At 34.9% G+C, this 24,369-nt stretch overlaps 1 protein-coding gene across 1 annotated transcript in view; it reads left to right on the forward strand.

Moving 5' to 3' along the window:
- The window catches only part of DOCK9 (dedicator of cytokinesis 9), a 111,615-nt gene that overhangs the window by 35,405 nt on the left and 51,841 nt on the right, over positions 1 to 24,369 (forward strand). The window contains 17 exon segments of the mRNA XM_032679239.1: positions 705 to 821; positions 5,800 to 5,889; positions 7,526 to 7,608; positions 8,679 to 8,748; positions 12,553 to 12,648; positions 13,802 to 13,880; positions 13,883 to 13,935; positions 17,469 to 17,643; positions 18,348 to 18,415; positions 22,338 to 22,412; positions 22,507 to 22,591; positions 22,594 to 22,645; positions 22,822 to 22,861; positions 22,980 to 23,070; positions 23,073 to 23,158; positions 23,160 to 23,180; positions 23,321 to 23,443. Coding sequence (XP_032535130.1) covers positions 705 to 821; positions 5,800 to 5,889; positions 7,526 to 7,608; positions 8,679 to 8,748; positions 12,553 to 12,648; positions 13,802 to 13,880; positions 13,883 to 13,935; positions 17,469 to 17,643; positions 18,348 to 18,415; positions 22,338 to 22,412; positions 22,507 to 22,591; positions 22,594 to 22,645; positions 22,822 to 22,861; positions 22,980 to 23,070; positions 23,073 to 23,158; positions 23,160 to 23,180; positions 23,321 to 23,443 — 1,404 coding nt within the window.

Consider the following 24,369-nt stretch of genomic DNA (forward strand, 5'->3'; position numbering starts at 1 on the left):
CGGTGCTGCCTCATTCAGAGCTCTGCCTAAACCTGCTTTGCCTGCCATCTGACCACTTAACAGATTGCTTGGCAGGGTGAAGGTTTTTCTCTATGTGATTGTGCACAGGCAGCTGTAGTGCCTTGACTGTGGTAAGGGGTTTTTATGTTGAATCAATGCCTAGTAACTGAAGAAAGCTACTTGTGCAATTAAGAGGAAGTAGACAGCCTATGGGAATTTTGGAAAAACTAAAGAGAAGGAGGAATGTCAATTAGTCTACCCCTACTGCAGGTTACTGCTGAATTAAAAGAAAGCTAGATCTTTGCGCTAAGATTGTTTTCATTCCTGCTAAACCCAGATCAGAGCTTTCAGGGCAGTATCAAACAAAGGCAACCACCAACATAAGAGACTAGTAATTTCTTTTCTTTTTTTTTTCTGTGAGAATACATACATGATTATTCTGATAAGCTCTGCCTTATTGTGTTTTATGAAGTATTGCTTCTTCCTTCTGAGGCAAACAGCATCCTTGTCTCTAATTATCAATTGGATTTATTTGTATGATATGATATGACATAAAGTCTGCATTTCAAATACTGTATGTTTTTGATGTAGACAAAATATAATTGTGCCAATCTTTAAAAGAGTAACTTCTTAAAATGAGTCAACAACTGTCATTTTTCCTCAATATACCTGAATTTATTTTGCCTTTTTCTTTTTTCCCCCAGGCAAAACCAAAGCTCATAGAACCGATAGACTATGAAAATGTCATTGTTCAGAGGAAAACACAGATTTTGAATGATCCTTTACGTGAGATGCTGCTGTTCCCTTATGATGACTTCCAGGTAATTTAATCCTTCCCCTTCCTTCCCCTACCCCCACTTCCTTATTATTATTATTTTTTGATTAAGACAAGTTTTTAGCAGGAGTAGATGTGAGATGATAACTTCCTTTCTGTTGTTTCTCAGTGCTCTTTAGCTGCAAAAAACCCCACACAAACTCCTTACCATGAGTCCCGTTACACTGCTTAATTTATTCTGTTGGGTATAGAAGAAGAAATAGCACAATTTCTTCATCTGTTCAGATTATAAAGTCTGCTTCTGCAACTCAGCAATTTTATTGCCTTTTGAAGTAGATGATCAGGCACTTTTAGATATTCCCCCCTCCCTTTCTGATGTTCAAAAAAACCCTCTGCTTTTTGTTATTCTTTAATTCTTAAACTGAAATTTTTCCCCCCTTCTTAGTAATGAAGGGCATGAACCTGTTCAAATGCAATCTGCTAGTCTGAGCTGCATGCTTCCAGCCAAAACTGGGTTTTGGCAAAATATACCCTTAATAACAGGGTTCTGACTTGATTAAATCAGACTTAACCAAGATTTGTGATTGTCTTGTTGTATTTCTTTTTAAATTACCTGTTTATCTGAATAAATAGTTTATTTAAGTGTACTCTTTTTTTTTTGGTAATCTTCCTGTAGATCTAGTTAGGATAACTACGAAGCATCTTAGAAACTGGAGTTAGAGTAAACAGTGAGGAAAGTCTCTTACATACATGCCCATACCTGCAGTCAAAATATCTGTGTTTGCAAAGTATTCAGGCACCTTAATTCTCTCTGGCCTGAATGCACCTGGACTCTGTTTATAATATAGTCTGAGGGCTTCTTTTTCATTGTTTCCTACGTCAATAACTTTACTTGTAGCCTTCCCACTCTGAGCTAAAAAAATTTGGGTTTGGGAAGCTACAGGTATTTAGAATAGTTTGGGTTTCATGTGTTTAATTGAAAGTTTAAAGTACTGGAAGCGAGACTTCTTGCAGAAGAAGTTGTACTGATACTGATGTTCAGACACTGGATCACTCATGATGGTGCCCTATACCAGGTGTTGGCTTTGGGACTGAAGAGCAGGAATAGGCTACACTACCCAAATCCCCTTCTAAACTGTGCCTATTCAGTATCACAGCTCAAGAGGAGTCCAGTTTACTTATGCCAAGTGTACTCTTATTTGATTGACTAGTTCACTTATCAGGGTCATTTTGGTGAACATCTCTGAATTGTCAGAAGAAACAAACCTATCAAGAATATCCTCAGGCATTTTGTTTGGGCAGTCTGAAGTTTGGGCAGTTTGGGGAGCTGTCTGAAGTGTTCAGTTGCTATTTCATGTGACTTCTTCTGCAGTTCTTATCCTCAGGCGTGTATGAATGAAGCTAGTCCATGGTTCTCAATCTGATCCTTAAAAGAGAATGGCTGAATTTTGTCACAAACTGTCATCCTTTGTTTTGATTCTGTGATCAGATTTTCATCATGGTAGTCATTAAAGTGTGCGTTACATGAGATTTCCTTCAAGTAGTCACAGTTTTGGAATATAGCATTTTATGCTTGATTTATATGAAGACTGGTTTCTTCTACCAAACTGCATTATCAGACTTTTGTTTCTTTGGAACACTGGCTGGCACAAGCTTACTCCAAATATTTTTATTGTACACACGATTCTTCAGTACTACTTTGATCTATCTAGCTTGTTTCCAACAACACAAAGCATTTACATCTGTCATTCAATGTATTAAGAAAATATTACTAAGTCAGAGAACAGAAAATCTTAAGTGCTTATTATTTTTTTGCAAGTTAAACCTTTTAACCCTGTGCAGTTTTTCATAATCATATTTACAGATTTTACAGAATCATAGAATGTTAAAGGGTTGGAAGGGCCTTAAATATCATCTAGTCCCAACCTCTCTGCCATGGGCAGGGACACTCCCACTAGACCAGGTTGCTCAGGGCCCCATCCAACCTGGCTTTCAACACTGCCAGGAATGGAACTTGCCCTCTTTCAGTTTGAATCCATTCCCCCTTGTCCTGCCAAATAATCCCAATACAGTCTGAGTTTACATGTAGCAAATAAAATGTGGGTATATTCCACCCAAATTAAATTTGTCTTTACAAAGTTATCCCAGTGTTATTTTTAAGGCATTTTGGTACTTAGCTTAGACATTCATTACTTTTGGGTTTGAGCCATGTGGATTTAACACACTTTCATTTAAAGCTCTTGGCTTTAATTTAGTACAAGTTAAGTACTTCTGAAAATAGATTTTATGCCAGCTTTGCAGAAATGAAACTAAATCCAGGTCATTCTATGAGAAGGCACATCTTCTGTAGAAGAAAAGCAAAAAAAAGTCCAAGTAATGTTCTCATTTTAAAGAGCACAAAGTAAACTGGTCAAATAACCGATTTTGAAATATTCAAACAAATTTCTTTATGACTTTTTTCCTTTAAAATCTATTTTGTGTTTTTCCTTGAGTCTTTAGGCAACTATTCTAAATCAAGGCTTCAATTTAGTTTGGAAATTATAATACAGCTTCTGATACTTCCCATACAAGTGATAAGCTGCTTCTGACATATCATTGTTTTAAGTGCATGACCTCTCATACAGCTGCCATCTTTTCCATTGAGTCTTCTAGAACAATTTCTGTCACTGCATCTTGAGCATGAGCTTCTGTGAACACAGTAACTCTAAGTCTCACGTGACCTTGTGACAGAAAGAATATCCATCACAGTCTGCACTTGTTGTGGACAGGTTCACTATCCATATTCCATCAGGTTTCGAGTAGCAAGTACTCCTTGGTTGACTTGGTGAAATATTCCTGCTGCTGTGGCCTTTTCTGAAACCTCAACACATACTAAATCCCTGAGACACACTTAGTAGTATCAGTAAAAGAGTTTTAATTGTGTGCCTCGGTAGTGTGTGTGAATCCTGGCTCGTGTTAAAAGCAATCTTCCTTAGTTTTGACAGCACACTAATTGAAAGGATTTTTTTAAACTTCTTTGAGAGCACGAGACAAACACTTTGTAGTTCCTGATACTGCCATAAATCAAATGATCACTCAAACCCAGAGAGCTGAAATGTTTCACTTCTATGGAACAATTCAACCAATGTAGTTGTGAAGAAAGTTTGTAGAGAAAACAATCCTTCCCTCCTAATTTTTCTTTGGAATATAATGTATATGTATGTGCATGCTTGATTTTAAAATGTTGATGTGGTGCTGCTTTAGTAATTATTTTTAGGAATTTGCTCTGAATCATAATACCTCACTCCTTGCATATCCTGGCTCTCTGATGCACTACTGCAGCTGATGGATGAGCTGAGGAGGAGGTGGCATGCATCAAGACACTTACTAGTATGAACAAAATTGACAAAATAAATTCTTCTGGTCTGTCATTGATCATGAAGAAAAAAATCTTTTTATGTGTGAAAAACTAAGAAAAAACCCTTACTGTTATATTGATAGTTGTGTAGCAGGATAACAGCAGCACACATTCTAAAAGTATGTACAACTAGTCCAATTTTACCAAATTTCACTATAGTGTTAAAATCCATTCGTGAATTCATGGATTTCCCCTGAAATGTGCCTGGAAAGATGCCACCTTAGTCTCTGTTTTTCTTAAAATAATAATAATTTTTTAGAAAAGCTTAGTATAACTGTATGCTTATAGAAAATATATTGTACTACATGTAGTATATTATATATTACATAAACTATAAATAATTTCCTATCAAATATCAGACTATTTCAGGCTGAGAAAAGTATCTAGCTAGACATTCTGGCCTTTAGCTCTTATGGTAGTGCAATACTCTTAGTAGAAATCTTTCTGTCCATAGCTTGTGAAAACAAATACATTAAACTCAATACAGGTTAAATATATTTCTAGAATTCAGAAAACTTCATTCTTAAAAGCTGTTAGCGTATAAATGAATATTTTCCTGCAGTTTTCAGGGAGTTTTTTTTGTTTTTTAATGGTACAGTGCAAGATTTATTGGTCCCATGAAATATTTCTAGGTTTATGGTTTCTGCTTTTACTACCTCCCCAACTCTCCTACCTAAGGAGTTGGCATTGTCACTTTTCAGTGTTCTGGACTAGATGAATAACTTGACCATGACTGTGGGATGATTTTTTTTTCCTTTCAATCTTTACTGTAATTGAATATTCTTCCTTCAAATACCCTCCCCAGTTAATAGAGTGAGGCTTTGGTAATGACAGAAATAATCACCTTATGGATCAAACTCTCAACAACAGAGATAAGTAAAGGTAATGTACTTATGTACACTTTCTTTTTGACAATAACATGTGGAGGTTTTTTCTTCCATATTTTTATCTGATCCTTCCTGGTGCTGCAATGTGTGGAATATAGCTAACAAGTGAGGGACCACAACCCCCTTCCAGGTCCAGGCTATGTAAACTTTCTTGTTCACCTTTGATGACTTAAGCTATAAGATTCCTCTCCACGTGGTGCAAAACAATTTCTATTGCTGTGTAGTTATTTTCATTTGGGGTCCAGAAGATTTTGTAAAGTTTTCATCATTAACAGTTAAAAATTTAAAGTACACTAAGGCTGACTTCAGCACTGGTCTGAGAAGCAGAATTTCCTGGTCACAGATTTCCTGTTCTCTGGCAGCCTTTTTATGCTGCTCTGAACAGTGGCATAGGGTAGGAATAAGTTCTGACTTGATAGGCTGAAATGTGTATATACTTCAGGGATCTAGGCATTCTCTCTGAACCTGCAGTTGAACAGTGCCAGTCTCATTTTTTTTGCCAGCTGAGATCTGCAATTGAACTACCCTGTTATTTTGCTGTGGGTTTTTTTTTTTTCTTATTTTGCTTGAGTAATAGTTTTTATATGTAGTAAATTCCCATTAATTGGCTATTCTGAAACATCATATTCACAGAATGTTTTGTGCTGAGCTTTTCTTTGTTAGATATAACTGAGTGTTACCATAATTTGTCATCTTTCCTTTAGTTACAAGTTTCATTAATTGCTTTTGTTGCCTACCAGACAGCATTACTGCAGCGGCAGAGTCGATACATTCATTCCACGGTTCCTGAAAATGCAGAGAAGGAAGCTCAAAGCTTGTTTGTAACTGAGGTAAAATTGAAATTGCATGTGGCCGTGTGTAATAACGATATTATACCTGATTTGTTTTTCTTCTGCTTCATTCACTATTTTAAAAACAAACAGAAAAATAAGCTCTGAAAAAAAGTTAAATATTTATTGCCTTTTACTTGTCAATGATTTCAAGGGAAAATTTCCAGGGAAACTTAGAACTGTTTTCCACTGGTGGCTGGAAAAGAAGGGTTAGCGGATAGCTTTGAATTATTTTGTATCTATAATTGACTCTTGGAGATGTTTCTCTTCCACCTTCTTTATACTTTTGGCTTTCCCAGATGAACATGGATGATTTCCATACGTGATATTGTGACCACTAGTAAATCTTGAATGAATTGTTGTGACTTCTTTTCCCTGATAGATTGTCTCACACCAGTCATTCTTAGTTTGTTCATAATAATCATGTACAGTTTGCTGGAACAGAGGTATTCATAACTGTAACATTTGCAGAGGCCAAAATTCATTATGATGCTCAACTTGTATGCTGTATGTAGAAGAAACAATCTCAAACCTAAAGTTTCTCAAAACCGTTTGCTTATGTTGTCATTCCTTTGGTTCTGTGTGGTTCCATTTCATTTAGGGTTTTGTGGAAATCTTTAAGGAATGAAAGGTTTAAAATTTTTGTCTTTTTTGTATTATCTACTTTTTTACTGATATGTTTTAAGATGATATTTTAACATCTAAAACAAGTAAATGGCTGTTGTAATTCCAGTAAAACTGAAGGAGTTCCAAATAGCTAAATCTACCTCAAAGTGATTTATTCACAGTGATACATATCCTTTATACCTAACCTAAAGATTTCTAAGATAAAATTGAAGGGGGTGGACAAGAAGGGAGGAATGTCATAGGTAATTAATTTAGTTAATTGAGTTTCTGCAGAACCAATGGCTTGGCAAGTATTAAGCTTGTATTTTGAAATATAAAGAAAATATTTGTGATTTCTTAGATGCTGTGTTAGTGTACATGTAGGTTTATTTGTATAACATAAAATGTTCTATGGAATGGTTTCTGTCAACAGATTTTGTCAGTTTTATGTTACTTTGTTCAAAGCCAAGATAAATCAGTACTTTTATGTTATGACAATATGGGTGGAGTGAAATGGTATTTCCTGTAATCTAGATCAGAATTTAATGACATAATTGCTTTTCAACCACTGCAAGTGCAGAGTTTAAATTTAAATGTTAATTTAATTGCACTAGAAGTATAAATTTAAGGAAAAGATGTTTTTATTTTTCTGTATCTGTACATGTGAAATTGAAATTGAGTTTTCTAAAGGCTCAGTTGCTTTTTCAGCTGTAGTGAAATGCTGCTTTAGCTTTTTGGACAACTGAAGATGGTTAATCCAGATGCTGAATGCATTCACCATATTCTGGTTTTATAAAACACATGTCTTGTGAATGATAACATTCTATTGAAACATATAATTTGTTCCAAAAAGCTATATTGCATTAGGCTATTGGCAAAAGAAAGAAAGTGTAGAGAATTTGCAGAAGTTGACGTGTAACCATAGTAGTTCATAAACAGCCATATTTTGGGAGGCTTTCTTGTGTTGTGCCTAGTGAATGCCTTTAATCTTTTTCCAGTTAATACTGATATTTGGTTTTCATTAAAACAGTGCATCAAAACCTACAATTCAGACTGGCATGTTGTTAACTATAGATATGAAGATTACTCAGGAGAGTTTCGACAGCTTCCAAAGTAAGTATGTTATCTAATAGTATAATAAATTGAATTTGTGAAGGAACTTTAAATGTATTTAATATAAACTTATTTATTACAGAAGTATATTAATACGTGTAATATGTAAACTGAAATATGCTATATCAATGTTTAATAGTCAGTAGAGATGATAATGATTTGTTGGGTGAACCATAAAGTCTTCTTCAAGCATTTTCTGGAAAGGTACTGTAATAATATTGCCTTACTAATAGGCAAGTCAAAACAAGACACTGTTTCATTGACAATGTGATTTTAAGTATGATAACTAAAACAGACTAATGTTTAGATGAAACTAAAATGGTAATATCCTGTTTCCATAGCTTCAAAGGCAGCTTTTGGAACTCCCTTTAGGAGCTCAGGGAATAGAACCTAACCAAGATGGTTAGAGCAGGTTTTCACAGGATAATTCAAAGTAAAAGCGTAATCTACATCTGTTACAGACATTCTAAACCATCTGCTAGAGCAATCTTTTCATACTTTTTCAAAGTTTTCTAGGGAGAGTATAGAGATTAGAAACTTAAAATGTTTGATAATGGCTAAATACTCTGAATACCCCAACTCTTGAAGATCTGTGTCTTCCCTAACTACTCTCCTGTATCTATCAGTTAAGAAATAGTTATCTTTCCCTATGAGAAGTTCTGATACCCTCACAGGTTTTGTACAAGTCAGTACCTGGTTTTTACTTGCCCTTAATAGAAACCACAATAGTCAATAGGAATTTAAATAAATGCATTGTCTGGCAAGGAGCCAGTGGTTGCAGGTATGAATTCTTGCTCCTAAGATATGAGGAATGCAGTGAATGAGAAAGCACTTGTTCTCTTCGGTTACACATTAGGACAGTGACAAGCAGAACAAAAGAAAGACTGTGGACAGATGTACAAATGGGGAAAATTGATGTCTAAGAAATATACTTAACGAAAATTACATGCTTTTACTTAATTATTCTTGTGCCTTTGACAGTTAGGAAAAGAAGATCTTAATTTTTGCAGCTATAAAATGTGTAACTAATCACAAAATTCCTAGTACTTCAGAAGGTTTTTCTTTCCTAGTAAAGGGACAAAATCAGAGAAGCTTCCTGTTCATCTATATGAAGTGGATGAAGAAGCAGATAAAGATGAGGTGAGATAATCGTAATTCCTTACTTTCTCATGTTTTCATTAAAGAATGTTGGGTGTTGCAAGTTTGATTAAGTGTTAATGTCAGTAAACGAGATAGATAAAATAGCTAATTTGTTTCCCAATACAGTGGTTCAAGTTAATCTCTATCTCCTTTCAAATAACCTTGTTCTCCTGAGGTCTGTCATGTAAATAGAAGTTTGACAGATTGTGAAATTGAAGTTTTAATACTTGGTGGTGTATAATCCTTCCCCTTTCATAAAATCTCTCATGTCTTATACTGTGTCTGTGTAAGAGAGTTTTACAGAGAGAAATGTTTCATGCGGTTTAATCATGAAGTTGAGTAAAATCATAGGTGCGTGTGTTCCAACATGACAGCACACACACTTAAATAGCATACAGTGTGATTTAAAATTAGTTTGTCACAAATCTGAGTATAGGGTAAGAGCTGGAGAGCTATCATGGAAACAAAATCTTAAAAACTTATCTAAAACTCTAAGTATTTTCTCTTTTGTCACTGGCTTAGGGAAACCAGAGATGTATAACTTCAAGCAATTTTCCAGTATATTTCAAATGACAAAGACTTTTTTTTTCAGCAACTGCCTCTGGTATTTTTGTGATTTATTTATTTTTTACCACACCCTGTTTCGAAACACAGTGCTTAAATGCCACTGTTTTCTTTTCTGACAAGTACTTGAACTCTTACCTCTCAAAAAAGAATTAAAATAATTTTCTTTTTTATAGTTTTAACCTCTTGACAATTACTTTGCTTCTAAATTCCTGATGTTGAAAGCTGCTACACATGAAATAAAAGGATTAAAACTGAAGAAGTAGGTTGGGGAATTCTTCTGAGTAGATAGATTCCTGAACAGATAGTCATGGGATGCCATTTATCCAGTGCTGCTATTAATCTGAACTGTGATATTTGGCCAAATAATTTCATGCATCTGTATCCAAAACTTCCTATATGTAGGATGGCAATAGTGATGATTTCTACTATACTGAAATTTAAAAGATTTGGCATTATTTACTGTGATAATATTTCTGATAACAGAAGTGTTTTAGAAAACAGTGAGTTAAACATTAAAAAACTAAATTAATATTATATAATTGACTGTAATTGTTACTAGTAAATATACTTATGGCTAGAGTTAGTTAAACACTGAAAAACTATAACTTGACTATTAGCAAGTGGTATGTATTTTACTGGGAAGTACAAGTGGAAAGGACTTCCTGTTTCCTTCTGTCCAGTTTCCTGTTAGAGCAGGCAAGAACGGAGTATCTCTTTCCAAAGTGCAGTCACTGGAGAACAGTTCTGCTACTCTTTGAGGAACTTGAAGTATAAACACAAGAAAAAAGCATGCTAGGAAGAAAAGGGAAGTTAATGGGACAATAGGGTGGAGGGGGACCATAAATTCTTTCATCGAGGGAAGAATTAATGCAAGAGGTTTTTCTTTCAAACATTAACATCTTTCTATGCCAAAAAGCACAGATGTAAATCTTAGATTGAAAGTTGTTTGGTCTTCTTTTTGTTTCACTTTTGTTTGTGTTTGAAGAAAGCTGATTTATTATGAGAATGATCGAAAACAAGAAGCTACAAGTGATTAAAACTTGGAGGAAAATCAGATAGAGATTAGTTTAATCATGCATCTTTAAAAAGGAGAGAATTACCTATCCAAAACTATTTTGGACTATCAGGCCATCAGGTTGATGTTTGTAAATGGAATTTTTAAATCTACTATGTGATCAAGATATGGGCTTGTTTTTGTTGAAACAGTTGCTGTTGAAATAAAGTTTGAAGCCAAGTTTGTGGGAAAGATAATTAAAAAAACTTAAGCACAGTGTGCAGCAGTTATGATAAAAGTGAGGAAATTACCTTACCAGCTGGAAACAGGAAGTATGATTTCAATGTAAGAGTCATGTGTTAACAACTGGACTCTGGGTTCCTTTGTATTAACAGATGGTCAGCTGGAAAGATTCAGTAGCTTTTTGGCTCTGTAGGCAGGAGTTACGCCTGACGGAAAGATATGGTGTAACTGGAGAAGCCCAAATGATGATCAGTTTTATTGTTAGAAAACAGCATGTAGCTCAGCAGAGTTGGGAAACCGTGCACCTCAGAGACTGGGAATTGGGAAAAGAGTCTTAAGGGAGCTAAATCCTAATTTTTATTTACACAGGTAATGTAGGAGTTTTTGTAATGTCAGATGATCCTATGTTTGGTTTGTGAGCATTGTTTGTTTTGTGCCAAATTTTGACAGTAACTTATGATCTACTCATCATCTCAACACTTGTAAAGGTGGTTTTACATCACCCTTTCCTTTGGAGTTAATTCATGCGGGGTGAAGAATCATAGTTGGAAATCCCATGTTTTAAGTTATCTCGCTATCTTGATTCTTGTACAGGAAAAATGGTTATCTAGGTAATACAATAAGGGTGGAGACCAATGACTTGAAAATATGAAACAAGACCACTGTATTGCTTGGACAGTGAGACTCACTGAGGCAAATGAAAATTTACTGAGTATTTCTGGTGTATGCTTTTGAGCATTCTATCAGATGCTCTGATAGTTGGTGACCATGTCATCCTTAACGGGCCTAACTTCCATAGTGCCAAGCTGACTATCAATTTTGAAGGAACAGATTGATGCATCTTTTGCCTTCTGTTCACAGTTTTTTGAAGTTCACATGTGCATATGCATATGAATATGCAAGCTAGACAGACTAAATAAGCTGTAAATAAATTACCTAGTAACTTTTTACAGAAAGTTCCTTGATTTAGTGCCAAAAGCTAATTCATATGATTATGTTTGGGTAATAAATTACCAGGAGTATTTATCTTCTAGATGGTTGCAAATCTTTCTACATGTCTAATTCGTTAATGGTTTTGTTTCAAAATTGGTTCTGTCAACTGGAAACCATGGTAAAGTCAGCTTGAGAGTACTCCAAAAGGTTACTTGGAACTGGTGATTTAGTATTTATTCTGTGGCATTTAAAATAAATCTGACTTCTTGATCTGATTTGATAGCAGTGTGCTGGGTTTTGGTAGTTATTGACATCCTAAGGGTTTCAATGCAGTTACTCATTTCCACCAACTGGCAGATAGGTGTGGTATACAGGCACAGTATACAGGTATACAGGTGTGATGTGTGATGCATGCATTGGATCTACTGTTTGTGAACTTGCCATTGGTGCCAAGTTTGGTCCTGTTCTCTTTATAAAGCTTTGATTCTGATCCGTAAAAGGGCAGATCCAATTCAAGAATTCAAGACTTAGTTCTCTGTAAATTTTTAAGTAAGTAATGTCTTTGAAGGACTGCATATAAAACAAAATGATTTGAGAAATCTCGATTGAAGTTTTGGAGAGGCATGTATTTACATTGTTCTTTTTGGCAATAGAAATTGGTAAAAGTTCATGTGCTTCAAGATTAGAATATATGAAAAAGGTTACAAAGTCAATGTAAGTAAATGTCTTGAGTGTTTCCTCATTCCACTATTGCAGTGGGATTTATCTTGACTAACATTTAGCTGTCTGTAAGCTGGATCATCCTTCTGGCCATAGAGAAAGCCTGTATAAGTGGCCAGATTACATATTAAAAGTTAGATTAGGTCGATTTCACCCCAGGTCTTTAAATGAAATAATTAGAAAGCTACAGAATTTCAGCAGGGACTCACGGTACATTATCATTACATTATGAATGTAGTTATTCCAACTTCTAAAGTGACTTCTGAAATTTTTGATAAATACTACACAGGCTGTGATACAAAACTTTACTTTCTTTTTCTTCCCCCATCTTCCTTTTTCATCTCCAGGATGCAGCATCTCTTGGGTCTCAGAAGGGTGGAATAACAAAACAAGGATGGCTGCACAAAGGCAACATGAATAGTGCAATCAGTGTGACAATGAGAGTAAGTTTAAGAATGTCTTATGCATGGTAAAAAACTGAACACCAATATTAAATGTCCCTGTGCCTTTGAGAAGTGAATTTGTATGTGGATTAGTTCTAGAAAAAATTGTGTGGCATGAAAGAGGGAAGCTTTTATGCAATTTATATATCTGAAATCTTGCTATCCTTTTATTATACATAAATCAGGAAAAAAATACATGAAAAATCCGATATGTGGGAGAAGTTAAATTTTCTTAACTGTACCCTTGTGTGATGGTAGTAGAAAAAGGACTGTGTAATAGGAGGAGGGGTTTTTTTTTGTTTATATTGCCTCTTTTTATATAAAAATCTAGGGGTTTTATTTGCCTCTTCATTTAGAAACAAACTCTAATTGTTTTTATGGTTGTCACAATAAATATCTATTGTATATAATATTGTCAGTTACAAGTATTGAGGCCGTGTTGCTGAGAACACAGCTGCGTCGGGCAGGGCACGTCTCCAGGATGGAGGATTACTGCCTCCCTAATTCGTGCTCTTATGGTGAACTTGCCACTGGCTGCTGCACGAGAGGAGCCCCGAAGAGGAGATACAAGGACTCCCTGAAACAACATCTCAGCCTTGGCCATATTGATCATCATCATTGGTCTACTCTGGCCTCCAATCAGGAGGTCTGGAGACACGCTATCCATAACGCTGCTGCTTCCTTTGAGAACACACGCAGAACCATTTTTGAGGAGAAAAGACAATGCAGAAAGAATCTTGCTAATACCACCTAAGGAAACTTTCTGCTGTGCCTTTTGCAACCGGACTTGTCTATCTCACATTGGCCTTTTTAGCCACCAGCACGCTTGTAGCAACTGTGGATAGAATCCTTCTCAAATCTTCGTTCGTGAAGCCCAGCCATGATAATATTGTAGAGGCAGTTTTAGATATCCTTCAGTAGGTCAAAAATACTGTCAAATTGTATATACAATTCTGCTGCAGATACTCATAAGTTAATTTTCTTTTAATTGATCACTTCTGTTTTATTTTCTGAGCATACTGATTAGGTTATTTGTAAATAAAAGCTCTTTTTCTATTACCTACTGTGTAAATAGCACTTATGGGTATTGTAGTATGAAGATGGTTAATACTGGTGTTGTAACTGCTTTTCTTTCCTACTTTCTTTTCACTAGTCATTTAAAAGAAGATTTTTCCACTTAATCCAACTTGGTGATGGATCCTATAATCTCAATTTCTACAAAGATGAAAAAATATCAAAGAACCAAAAGGATCAATATTTCTAGATTCATGCATGGGAGTAGTTCAGGTAATTGCAATTATTCTGCCTGTTTTCCAGTTAATTCTGTATTTGATGGTAAATGCAATTTCTTTCAAAATACAGATAAATGTTTTTATATGTAGATAAGTACCTGTTATGCAGAGGAACAAATATGCATGCTGCATCTTGCAAAAGCAGTGAACAAGATTTCAAGGGGCAGGAGACTGAATTTTTAAAATCTTTCTGAAAAGAACATAAATTACTAGTTGATGTTAAGTATCAAATCAGATTTTAAGGCGAACGCACAAAGAACCCAAAACTTAAATCACGGCAAATTAATGACAGCACAAAACTGAAGTTCATTTCAGTTAGATTCTGTACTAACATGAGCTGTAAAATTTTTTTCATAGCTTCTTGTGTGGGATTTTTGTTGTGGGAATTGTATTAAATTCAGTCGCCCTTCCAGATGCTTTCATTTGACCTTTATACTGTTACTTTTGTGTGCTTTTCTTTATTTTAAAAAGTTAAGGGCTTTGGTCAAATGTTTGTCAGTAACAAGTGCCAAAGAAAAGCTTATTTTTCTTTTTCTTGTGATTCTGTTATGTATTTATAGTACAGCTTGTAACTGTTCTGTTAAGCACAGCATACCTGGAAAAAACCCTTGGGTTTTAGTACTTTTTTTTTAACTTGCATGGAAGTAGGCGAAGTTTAATAAAAATGTATTTCTTAAATAACATTTTTCTAGTATAAGGTTGTTTGATTTCAGCAAAGAGATACAGCAGCTGTACAGAGGATTTTTTTTCCCCAAAATATTGTAGTGATGTTTTTGATACATATTTAATAGGCAATTTGCATTGAAATCTTAGAACTGTAATAAATTGAACCATGTTGCGAGTTCTATATACAATTTTACAAAAATTGTTTTGCCTTAGAGGTACAATTCTGGCCAACTCCACTGAAATGAGTTTGATTTGTGTTTTTAAAACAAATCAACAAACAAAAGAGGGGTTCCTAAACTCAGTTGTAGTCTCGTCAACATATATAAATACCTGAGGGGAGGGTGCAAACAGGACAGAGACAGGTTCTGCTCGGTGATGCCCAGTGACAGGGCTGGAGGCAGTTGGCACAAACTGAAACAGAGGAGGTTCCCTCCAAACGTCATTTTTTCTTTGTGAGAGTGACTGAGCATTGGCACAGGTTGCCCAGAGGGCTTGTGGAGTCTCTATTCTTGGAGATCTTCAAAAGCTTCCTAGACATGGTCCTGTGCCAACTGGCTCTAGTTGGCCATGCTTGAGGAGGGAGGTTGGATGAAATGACCACTAGAGGCCCCTTCTAACCTCTAACCATTCTATGATTGTATGGTTTTGGGGTTTAAAACCTGAAAATCTCCTTTTTTCTTATTCATACTTTCATAGTTCATACTTTCTGTTCCGTCAGTTCAATTCAAGTAACCTGAAGTTTCCTCAGACTCTTCCAGAAGCTTGCTTTTTTTTTAAAAAAAATATTACTGTTCCTTTGTTCTTGAGTAAAACTATCCTTTGGATGCTTTAGAATTAATAGCTGGCTTGTGTCTCAAACACTATACTGTATTTTACGGTACCGTCAGTGTTCATCTTGGCATCTGGTCTTCAAAACTGCATGTAAAAATTTGAGACTAGTTATGAATCAGCATCAGATGCAAAATCAAAACCAGTTAATGTTCACTTTTAAGAAACCAGGTAGTCGTTCAGTAGCTAGAATAATGAAGTTTGAAAATAACTATTATCTTCACTTGAATTGTTGATGAGGAGCAAGTAAACGATATTTTGAATTATCAAATATTATACATAATGGCCCTATTCCAGACATGTAATTTTATTATTTTATATTATATACTGTATCCTTTCTGGCTGATCTAATTTTATTGTTTTACTGTTACTTATTATTGGTGTTGTATTAGCAACTATAAACTCTTATGGGGAAAAAGTGGTAGAAATTGCATTTCTATTTAATGGAAGAGGAAAATAAAGTGGCCACGGTACTTTGGAGTAGTCTGACATGGAATTCATAGAAATGGTTTTTCTTAGGTAGGCATGCTGCCAGGCTTTTGTTCTCAGAACGAAACTACTTGTTTCAGAGTTAGTCTTTCCACTGAGGGGAGATAAGTTACTATTGCATTCCTATAACATTTCTCATTTCTGTTTTGAGTTCATTTAGTACATGTGCATAATTATTTTTTCAAAGCCAGTAGATACCTGAGAGAAAAATACTGACTTCACTAACAGACACTGAAGGTAGAGCAGAATATGCTCCTTTGTCAATACTTGTATAAGAGGAATGCTGAATTTGTGCAATAGCAGGGTTTTGTTTGTTTGGGGTTTTTGGTTTGGGTGGATTTTTTTCCCCCCAAACTTAAATGAAGAGACAGGAATTCCCAGAATACTTTTTGGGGTTTCTGGGTTTTGTTTTGTTGGGGTTATTGTTTTAATACTAAAGTATATTGAGTCTTTTCTGATCAAAGATGTGGAGCACATAATATGTGCAGTGTAACTGTTCACACAGACAGCCACATATAAAGTCATAGTTGCTCTAATTCAGTGTCTTGTGAAAACTGAGAAGTGTGATATGTACCACTTGTGTCAAGGTTTTATTCTGTGAAAGTTAGAGGTTACTGTTCTTTGGATTTTTCATTTACTTCATCACTGATTTCTGCTGGTAAGACTACCTATAGATCTGGAGTCCATACATATAGATCCATATAGATCTGGAGTATATTTGTTCATATCCTTCTTAACAGAAACTGATCTTTGGTAGAAAGCTGACTGTTTTGCCAACCAGTACTTAGTCTGTTAATTGAAAAATCTGAAGTACGGTGAAACTAAAATATAATTTGGCATTTAATTTAACTTAAACAAAAATCCCCCAACCATTAAGTCCGTCATATTGTTTATTGTAATGTTTATCTAATGAATTATCAATTTTTAAAATTAAATTGATGATAATACAGAATTTTCATTTAAGATTCATTCCCAGAAACATGAGTCAGGCTAGGTAGCATTTGAAGGCTTGATTTAAATTGGGCAAAAAGGATGACAATAATGGTTGAGGAATAAAGGAGGAACTGATTCCCAACTTCATGTATATTTATAAGACTAGCAATTCAGGGCTGTTGTTGGTTATGATTTTATCTCTGGTGTAAAATCTCAGTGTGCAAACAGTTGTCACTCAGATATTAAAGGAGTTTTTTGCTTTTTTAATTTTTTTCTTCTTTAGTAGATCTTGGTTAGCTTCATTTCCAGATGATCTGGGTACATAAACAATTGATATTTGGAAATTTGATTTTTAGGGTTTTTTAAGGTGATGGCAACCAGAATGATTAAGGGAAGCTGGAAAATGGGCTGTTGTCTTTCCTACTTGCCCTTATTGCAGTGGTACAAATGACTTCAGAAGGTCAAATGTCAGAGATGAAAAAGTGTAATTATAATGCACTTATTCAAAGTGTGAAACTGTGTATTTCTGAATAAATATCTGAAATATGTTTAACTTTCTTTGTGATTAGACAGTATGTAAAGATTTTAAACAGATCTTTTATTTTCTTATAGAATAATAAAGTCAGACGTTTTGCATTTGAGCTCAAGATGCAAGACAAGAGTAGTTATCTTCTAGCTGCTGACAGTGAACTTGAAATGGAAGAGTGGATAAACACTCTGAACAAAATCCTTCAGCTTAACTTCGAGGCTGCAATGCAAGAAAAAAGAAATGGAGAGTCTCATGAAGGTAAGCAGGGTTTCTAGCCTGAGAATGGATGGGGAGGGAAACTGGTATGAAACCAACAATATGCATATCTGGAAGAACCTGGAAGATATTACAAAAGGTTGTTCTGTTATGAATAGCACAAGTACCTAAAGGGATCATTACAGTTTAAAGTGAGATATCACATCTTTGAAGACTGTCAGAATTTAGCGTGGTGTTTACAACAAAGCCAGATCAGAAAAGGAGAAGCTTGTAGCTCTGTGAAAGACATTTTAGTCAGTGGTCCCCATTTGACCTTAGAACTGTAAGATGCTTATAGCTAACTGAATGGTTGCTTTGTAAATCCAGTAACTGTTGGAGAGTAGAGCTGGGAACCTAATGAATAGAGGGAACTTGTTTTGAAATCAAGTTACAGTGCATAGGGGAAAGAGTAACGTAAATTTTGTGCATTGAGTATCCCCTTTCCCCATGCAGATATCAAAATTAATATTAAAACTGTGTTCTAGGTAAGATTACAAATAACTGCTACTATACTTATTTTTGTTACTAGTTACGTCTTCTAAGAAGTCACTGCATCAAAATGTAATGATAGAGTTGTCCACAACCTATTTATGTTAACAGTTGTCATTTTTGAGGGGGTGGGAGATAAAAAAAATAATTTTTGCTATGGAGTTTTGTGAGTACTTTAGGTTTTATATTTAGTTTAAAATGTGGTTTTATAATTTCAGATGATGAACAAAGCAAACTGGAAAGCTCATCAAGTAGTTTTGATAACTACTATCCTGAAATTGCCAAGGTAATATATATATATAGTAAATGTCAAGTTAGGATATAAAGTACTAAACATAAGTTATCTACATGAACTTTCAGTAAAGGTAAGACACTGGTTTCTAGCTTTCAGTCAGTTTGTGATGCTTTCAAAGCTTAGAAACTCTTTAATTAATATGGTTATTGAGCTGCTTCATTTTCTGCTTTTATAAGCAATCTAGATACTGTCTTGAAGTTGCCTATATAAGTCTGGACATGTTATTTCAATCCAGTATGTTTTATTATAGTTTTACTAATTAATTATATTTTTTATGGGTTTATTGCATGCAGGTAAGCCCTTAAGTATTTCTGTAGAAATCTAGTTATACTGAAATCAAGTTTTATTTTTATATTTAAAAAATCCAGAACAGCTTAATAGAAGTGATGAAGTAAATGTATTTTAAGATGTTTGTATCTATAATGACCTGGCAGGTTCATGGATCATTCCTGTAGCACCATGGTTTTTTGCTTTTCAATTTGTTCTTACAGAACTGTGGTGGAAATTAGAATAAAATAAATAGAAAGAAGTAGAAAATAAAAGTAACTTCCTCAGCCCATTTACAGACTTTGTTTCAGTTAAATCAGGGACTTGCATGTTGCAATAAATTTTGTGAGTTCTGTGAAGGAGAAATTTTTGTTAAATCACCCAAGTACTGGAATTGATGACCTTTTCTATTGAAGTTGCAGAATCCAAACTTTTTCCTGTGACTTCCTTTTTCTTCTGTGTGGTGCAGCCTGGAGTCTTGAAACTTTTCTGCTTGACCATGCTCTGGAATGCTCTCTCCTTCTTTTTGAGGATCTATCTGACCTAATAACTACTCCTGAAGGAAGCAAAGCTTATAAACTGAAAACAAGCAAACCAAATTCTGTCTATTAGGGTAGCTAATATCAAAAGATCCAGTCAGAATATGTTAACAAGCTTTTTAGCACCCAAATTGGTTGGCTGACTTAATTCTTTCTGATACTGCTTTGTAATCAATTTAGCACATATACACAAAAAGCTATTATGTGATAATCTAGCTCCAGATGCCTCTGTATTTGGAAATGAATTGGGATTGTGGTACATACAATCAAGGTTTCCTTGGAAGAACTGTAATCATCAAACATCACACTTACATGAGGCTATGAAAATTTTTTCAGAAACAAATATAAAATTAGATGCTTTTTTTTGTACAGAAGGTTATTCTTTCTTTATAGTCAGAGTTATTGTAATGTTTAGGTTCCATATTCCTTACAGAAGGGACTTTAATTCAGGGCTGCAGCACCTGCATGTGGCTTTAGTACTGCAGTTGCTGCTTCCTGTTTCCATAACCTTTGGATCGGAAACATGTAGCTCTTTAAGCTCGGTATTTTTCTGGTGTATTATTTTTATCACCTCTTTAAGCACTGGCTTTTTTTTTTTGTTATTCCAGAGTTATAACCCATTTAAATTTCTATTTCCTTCAAAATAAGTTTTTTTGTTTTCCCATTCTAGTTTATCTGTACTAAGCACTACCTTTTAAAATAATGTACGGTAATGTATTGTCCTAGCCTTCTTTTTTTCCTGAGGAGGAGAACACAGAAACGTCTGCCTGTAGGCATTGGTATGCTGTTTGTGCCTTACCCCAATTGCTTTATATAAATGCTATTTGTTTTGAGGATTTTTTTTGTCCTCTGTTCATTCTTGCGCTGTCTTTTCAGCTGTTGTTTGGATTTAGTTCTTCTTTCCCCAGTGGAAGCCTTACAAGGCATTGGGCCTTCTCTTAGAAGAGTTTCTAGTTGCTCTATTATTTTTGTTGGTTCTAGGAGGAGAATTTCACAATAGCTGACCTCATATCCTTATGAGGAGAGAGAAATTCCTTCAGGGGGGGACTGTAGAGCACCTGACAATAGGGGAAAAAGCAGTCTTCCCAGGAAGGGTTGAACCTTTGTGAGTACATCTCCAAGCCTTGATTTTTCTGTCAACAGCTGCTAGTTTATGATATAAATTAAATAAGATGGTATTTTGCACTTCAGTGCACAGATGTGCACACATATATCTGATTCTGTCTGTCTTTCCTGCCTACTTCACATTCCTTTTATCTATAACGTAAGTACCAAGAGTGAATGTAGGGGTTTGTAGTGGGTGTTTGTTTGGGTTTTTTGTTCGGTTGTTTTTGGAGTTGTTTTGTTTTGTTTTTTAATCTTAAAATGAAACGAATTAGCCCTCTAAAATAACTATGTGACTGTTGTGATAAGTGTGCCCAAGTACCTCCTTAGCCATTACAGGTCCCCAGAATTCACTGAGGTGGGAAAATATTCTGTTTTACAGATGAGGAAATTTAAGTTAGAGTCAGTGTTATGCTATAGAGAGGGTCAATGACTACATGCATTTTCTGTTCTTGACTTCTGAACGCTGCCCCTGGTCTGTCAGTCAAAAATGCGTATATTCGTCTTGTCTTTAGTGCACAAAACACCAAAGCCTCTAAAACTGTTCAAGATGCTTTAGCCGAAACAGTTTCTATCTTGCTCTTATGACTAGGTTGTGTTCATCCTCAGTTCTTGCCACTGATTATTGCCTTTGCAACACATGCACACAACTTTTTGCCATCTTTAAACTTCTTCACGTCCCTGTATTTCTCAGTCATACCAGACTTTGCTGTTGAACAAGCAAACTCTGGCAGTACTCTGCTGGTATTGAGTATTTGGGTCGTCTCTTTCACAGCAACTCTTATTTTTTCTCCTGTGTGTGCTAAAGATAACAAAGTAAATTAAATGAAAACCATTAGAGCATTTTTACTCAAAATAGCACCTCAGAAGTTTTTTTCTATAGTACATCAATTAAACCAGATTAGTTTTTAAATTTCTGTTATCAACCTAAAAATAGGATTTTGAGCTCTTAGAGTATGTTCTTTTGTTTTGGTTTGGTTTTTTTTCTTTTTCTTGAGACATAGGAGAAGTTGCTTCAAACTCCAGCAAAGCAGATGTAGACAGTAGATCACTTCCAGCTGATGGTCAGTGATGAGAATTTTGAGTTTGTAACTTCTTTTAACCCATACAGCTTAATCCAAAGAGAGACACACCTGTCTGTAACGTAATACTTTGTATCCCTGTTTAGCCAGCTGCTACTTTGGGAATGGCAACTCTCCTGCATGGATAATTTTGGCACATGCATATGTTCATTTGTCATGTCCTGTGACTTTAAAAATCATAGAATACTCTTTAAATAACACCTTTTTCCAAGAAAGGTAACCTGTGTATACGATCAGTTTTCACATTCTATTTTGTAGCACTTCACTTTTGTTTTACTGTGAATAGATGACTATCCACAAATCCCAGGCAGGATCAGGGTACAGTGAACTCCGCAAAGTAACTTCTAAGTGTGAGGGGTTTACCCTTTGGAAGTTTTGGAGGTTTTTCCAGCTACCCACAGGAAAACCACTTCTTTGGCAATAGAGCTCAAGAGAGGAAAAAAAAAAAAGCAACCAAGAAAAGGAAAAAAGAAAGGGAGCTGTGATGGTGTTTCTTAATTTAGATGATCTGTTGTTTCCTGAGCAATCTTATGTTCTCAGGATAGCTCTGAGCTTTAACCTACAGTCATAATTTATTTTTCATTTAAATAAAATGATGTTGTGAAAGTCATTGTTTAAGGAGGCAAAGTGCTATATAAGTTACGCTGGAGTATACTTCCCATGCGCTTGGAAAGTTACATGTTGCTGATGTAAGTTTTAGATTTCTAGGCCTGGAAGAAAGCCTTTAGAGGAGAGGCTCTCACTTTTTACTTAGACATGGTGGAGCAACGTAAACTAAGGAGTTACAAAACTCAGTAATGGAGAAACAAATACGTGAATTAAAAATGTGTAAAGCTTTGAACATCGCAGAAAAGGGATGACACTGAAATCCACTTTTATTTAATAGTGCAGTACTAACACTTTTTTTCTTATTTCGAACAGAGTACCAGAGAAGCAGAAATCAAGCTGAAAAGTGAAAGCAGAGTTAAACTTTTTGCCTTGGATCCAGATGCACAGGTTAGACTTCTTAAAAGGAAGCAGCAGTTTTTTTATGTTGATCATTTTAAGATGAAAACCAACTTACTGTAATTTTTCTTTTCTCTTTTTAAAGAAACTAGACTTTTCTAGTATTGAACCAGAAGTGAAGCCATTTGAAGAGAAATTTGGAAAAAAGATTCTTGTGAGATGTAACGATTTATCTTTAATTTGCAAAGCTGCGTTGCAGAAAATGAAGAAGGACCAACACAAATGTAAATAATTATTCTAATTACTTTCTGTTAATATGTTAATGAATGTCTTAATGGCAGGGATTCCTTGCTGTGATTGGGAAATTTGTATTATGGGGATTTTTTTCTACTCTTTTAAATCAAAATGAAAACCTAAATCCTACAAAAAGTAACTTTGCTAATATTTTTGCTGCCAATAGAGAGAGAAATTTTTCTTTTACTGTCTTTTACATCTTGTCAGTAATATCTAGAGTGATGACTGTGTTTATGAAAATGTTACTCATCTTTCTTTTGTGCGCATTTTTACTGTGCTATGGATACCAGCAATGACACTTGATTCTTTTTTTTTAATGTCTAGGTAGAACCTTTCTTTGTCACATTGTCACTATTTGATATTAAAAACAACAGGAAGATTTCAGCAGATTTCCATGTTGATTTGAACCACCCCTCAGTAGGCACATGATACCCAGTGTATCTCAACAAATGATGAATGGCAGCGGTGATAGCTTACACAGAATTCAAGACATTCATGAAACTGTGTTTACAATATCCAAAGCAGGTAAGAACTAGTAACCTAAAGAATTAGTAGGATTTGGATACAAGAAAGAGTTTTCCTATATGACTTGGATGGCTTTCTATTACATGTTGTAAAATGTTGCCTGCATTTTCCTTTATATTTATTTCTTGTTTCATTTCTAGGGAATATTCTCAGTCACATGTCCTCATACTGACATTTTCCTTGTGGCTAGAATAGAAAAGGTATTACAAGGAAGTGTTACGCATTGTGCTGAACCATATATGAAAAGTTCAGATTCTTCAAAGGTATGTTATTTTCTTCTGTGGCATGAACAAAATACTGAGGCAAAGCAGGTTGATTTGAATTAGTAAATATCATCAAAACCTTAGTTGTTTTCTAGTAAATTCAGATAACTACAATTAGTAAATCAAATTCAGTTATTACTAGTAACTATTATTACAGTATAGATAAAGTCTAACATTTATTTGAAACATTTATTTCACTTTTTCTAATTGTGACAATCTATGATTTTTTTAATGTCTTAACTGGTTTGACAAAAGTGTATTGAACTTAAGTGTGAAAGTTTAGTTGAAAAATTTTGAAACAGTGAAATATTGATCATAAATTTTGATCAATGTATGTCTCTCTTAGTTAATGCATCTTATGATGTTGACTTTCCTTTGTCTCACTTTCTGGTGACCGTAGTTTACTGGAACGTTATCTGCACTCTTGGTGTTTTTTTCCTTCAGAACCACTGAGATCATTAAGCTTTTGGTTTTATATATAAAATGCTTTGCAGGTTTGAGGGAAGTCAAAATCACTTTTAGAAATAAACCACTGAACCATCTTAAGTTTTCAGGAGTCTCAGATGACAAAAGATTTTATGTTCTCTGAAATGTATCTACAAAAAGTTTTGTTAGTTGCTACTTCTTTTTGTCACTGAAGAAATAGAGGTTTGATTTTGTTGATTTACAGTTACGCTTAAATAGCTGGGCCAGGATATTAGAGAAAAGTGTTTTTTAAGCACTGTCAGCTACTGTTGACATTCTTCCTGTTTTCAGCTAGTGAAAGGGAAGAAGGAATGGTTAACTTTCAGTGTCTGCAGAGGAACAGTGCTCTTTTCTACGGATTTACTGCTGGCCAAGCTGCATATAAATGACTCTGTATTTTTCACTTGGTCTTAATATAGATCAACCTACTGATTTGCTTTTCCAGGAATGCTTGAGATTTT

This window comes from Chiroxiphia lanceolata, chromosome 2 (genome assembly GCF_009829145.1).
Source record: "Chiroxiphia lanceolata isolate bChiLan1 chromosome 2, bChiLan1.pri, whole genome shotgun sequence".
Taxonomy (NCBI): Eukaryota; Metazoa; Chordata; class Aves; order Passeriformes; family Pipridae; genus Chiroxiphia; species Chiroxiphia lanceolata.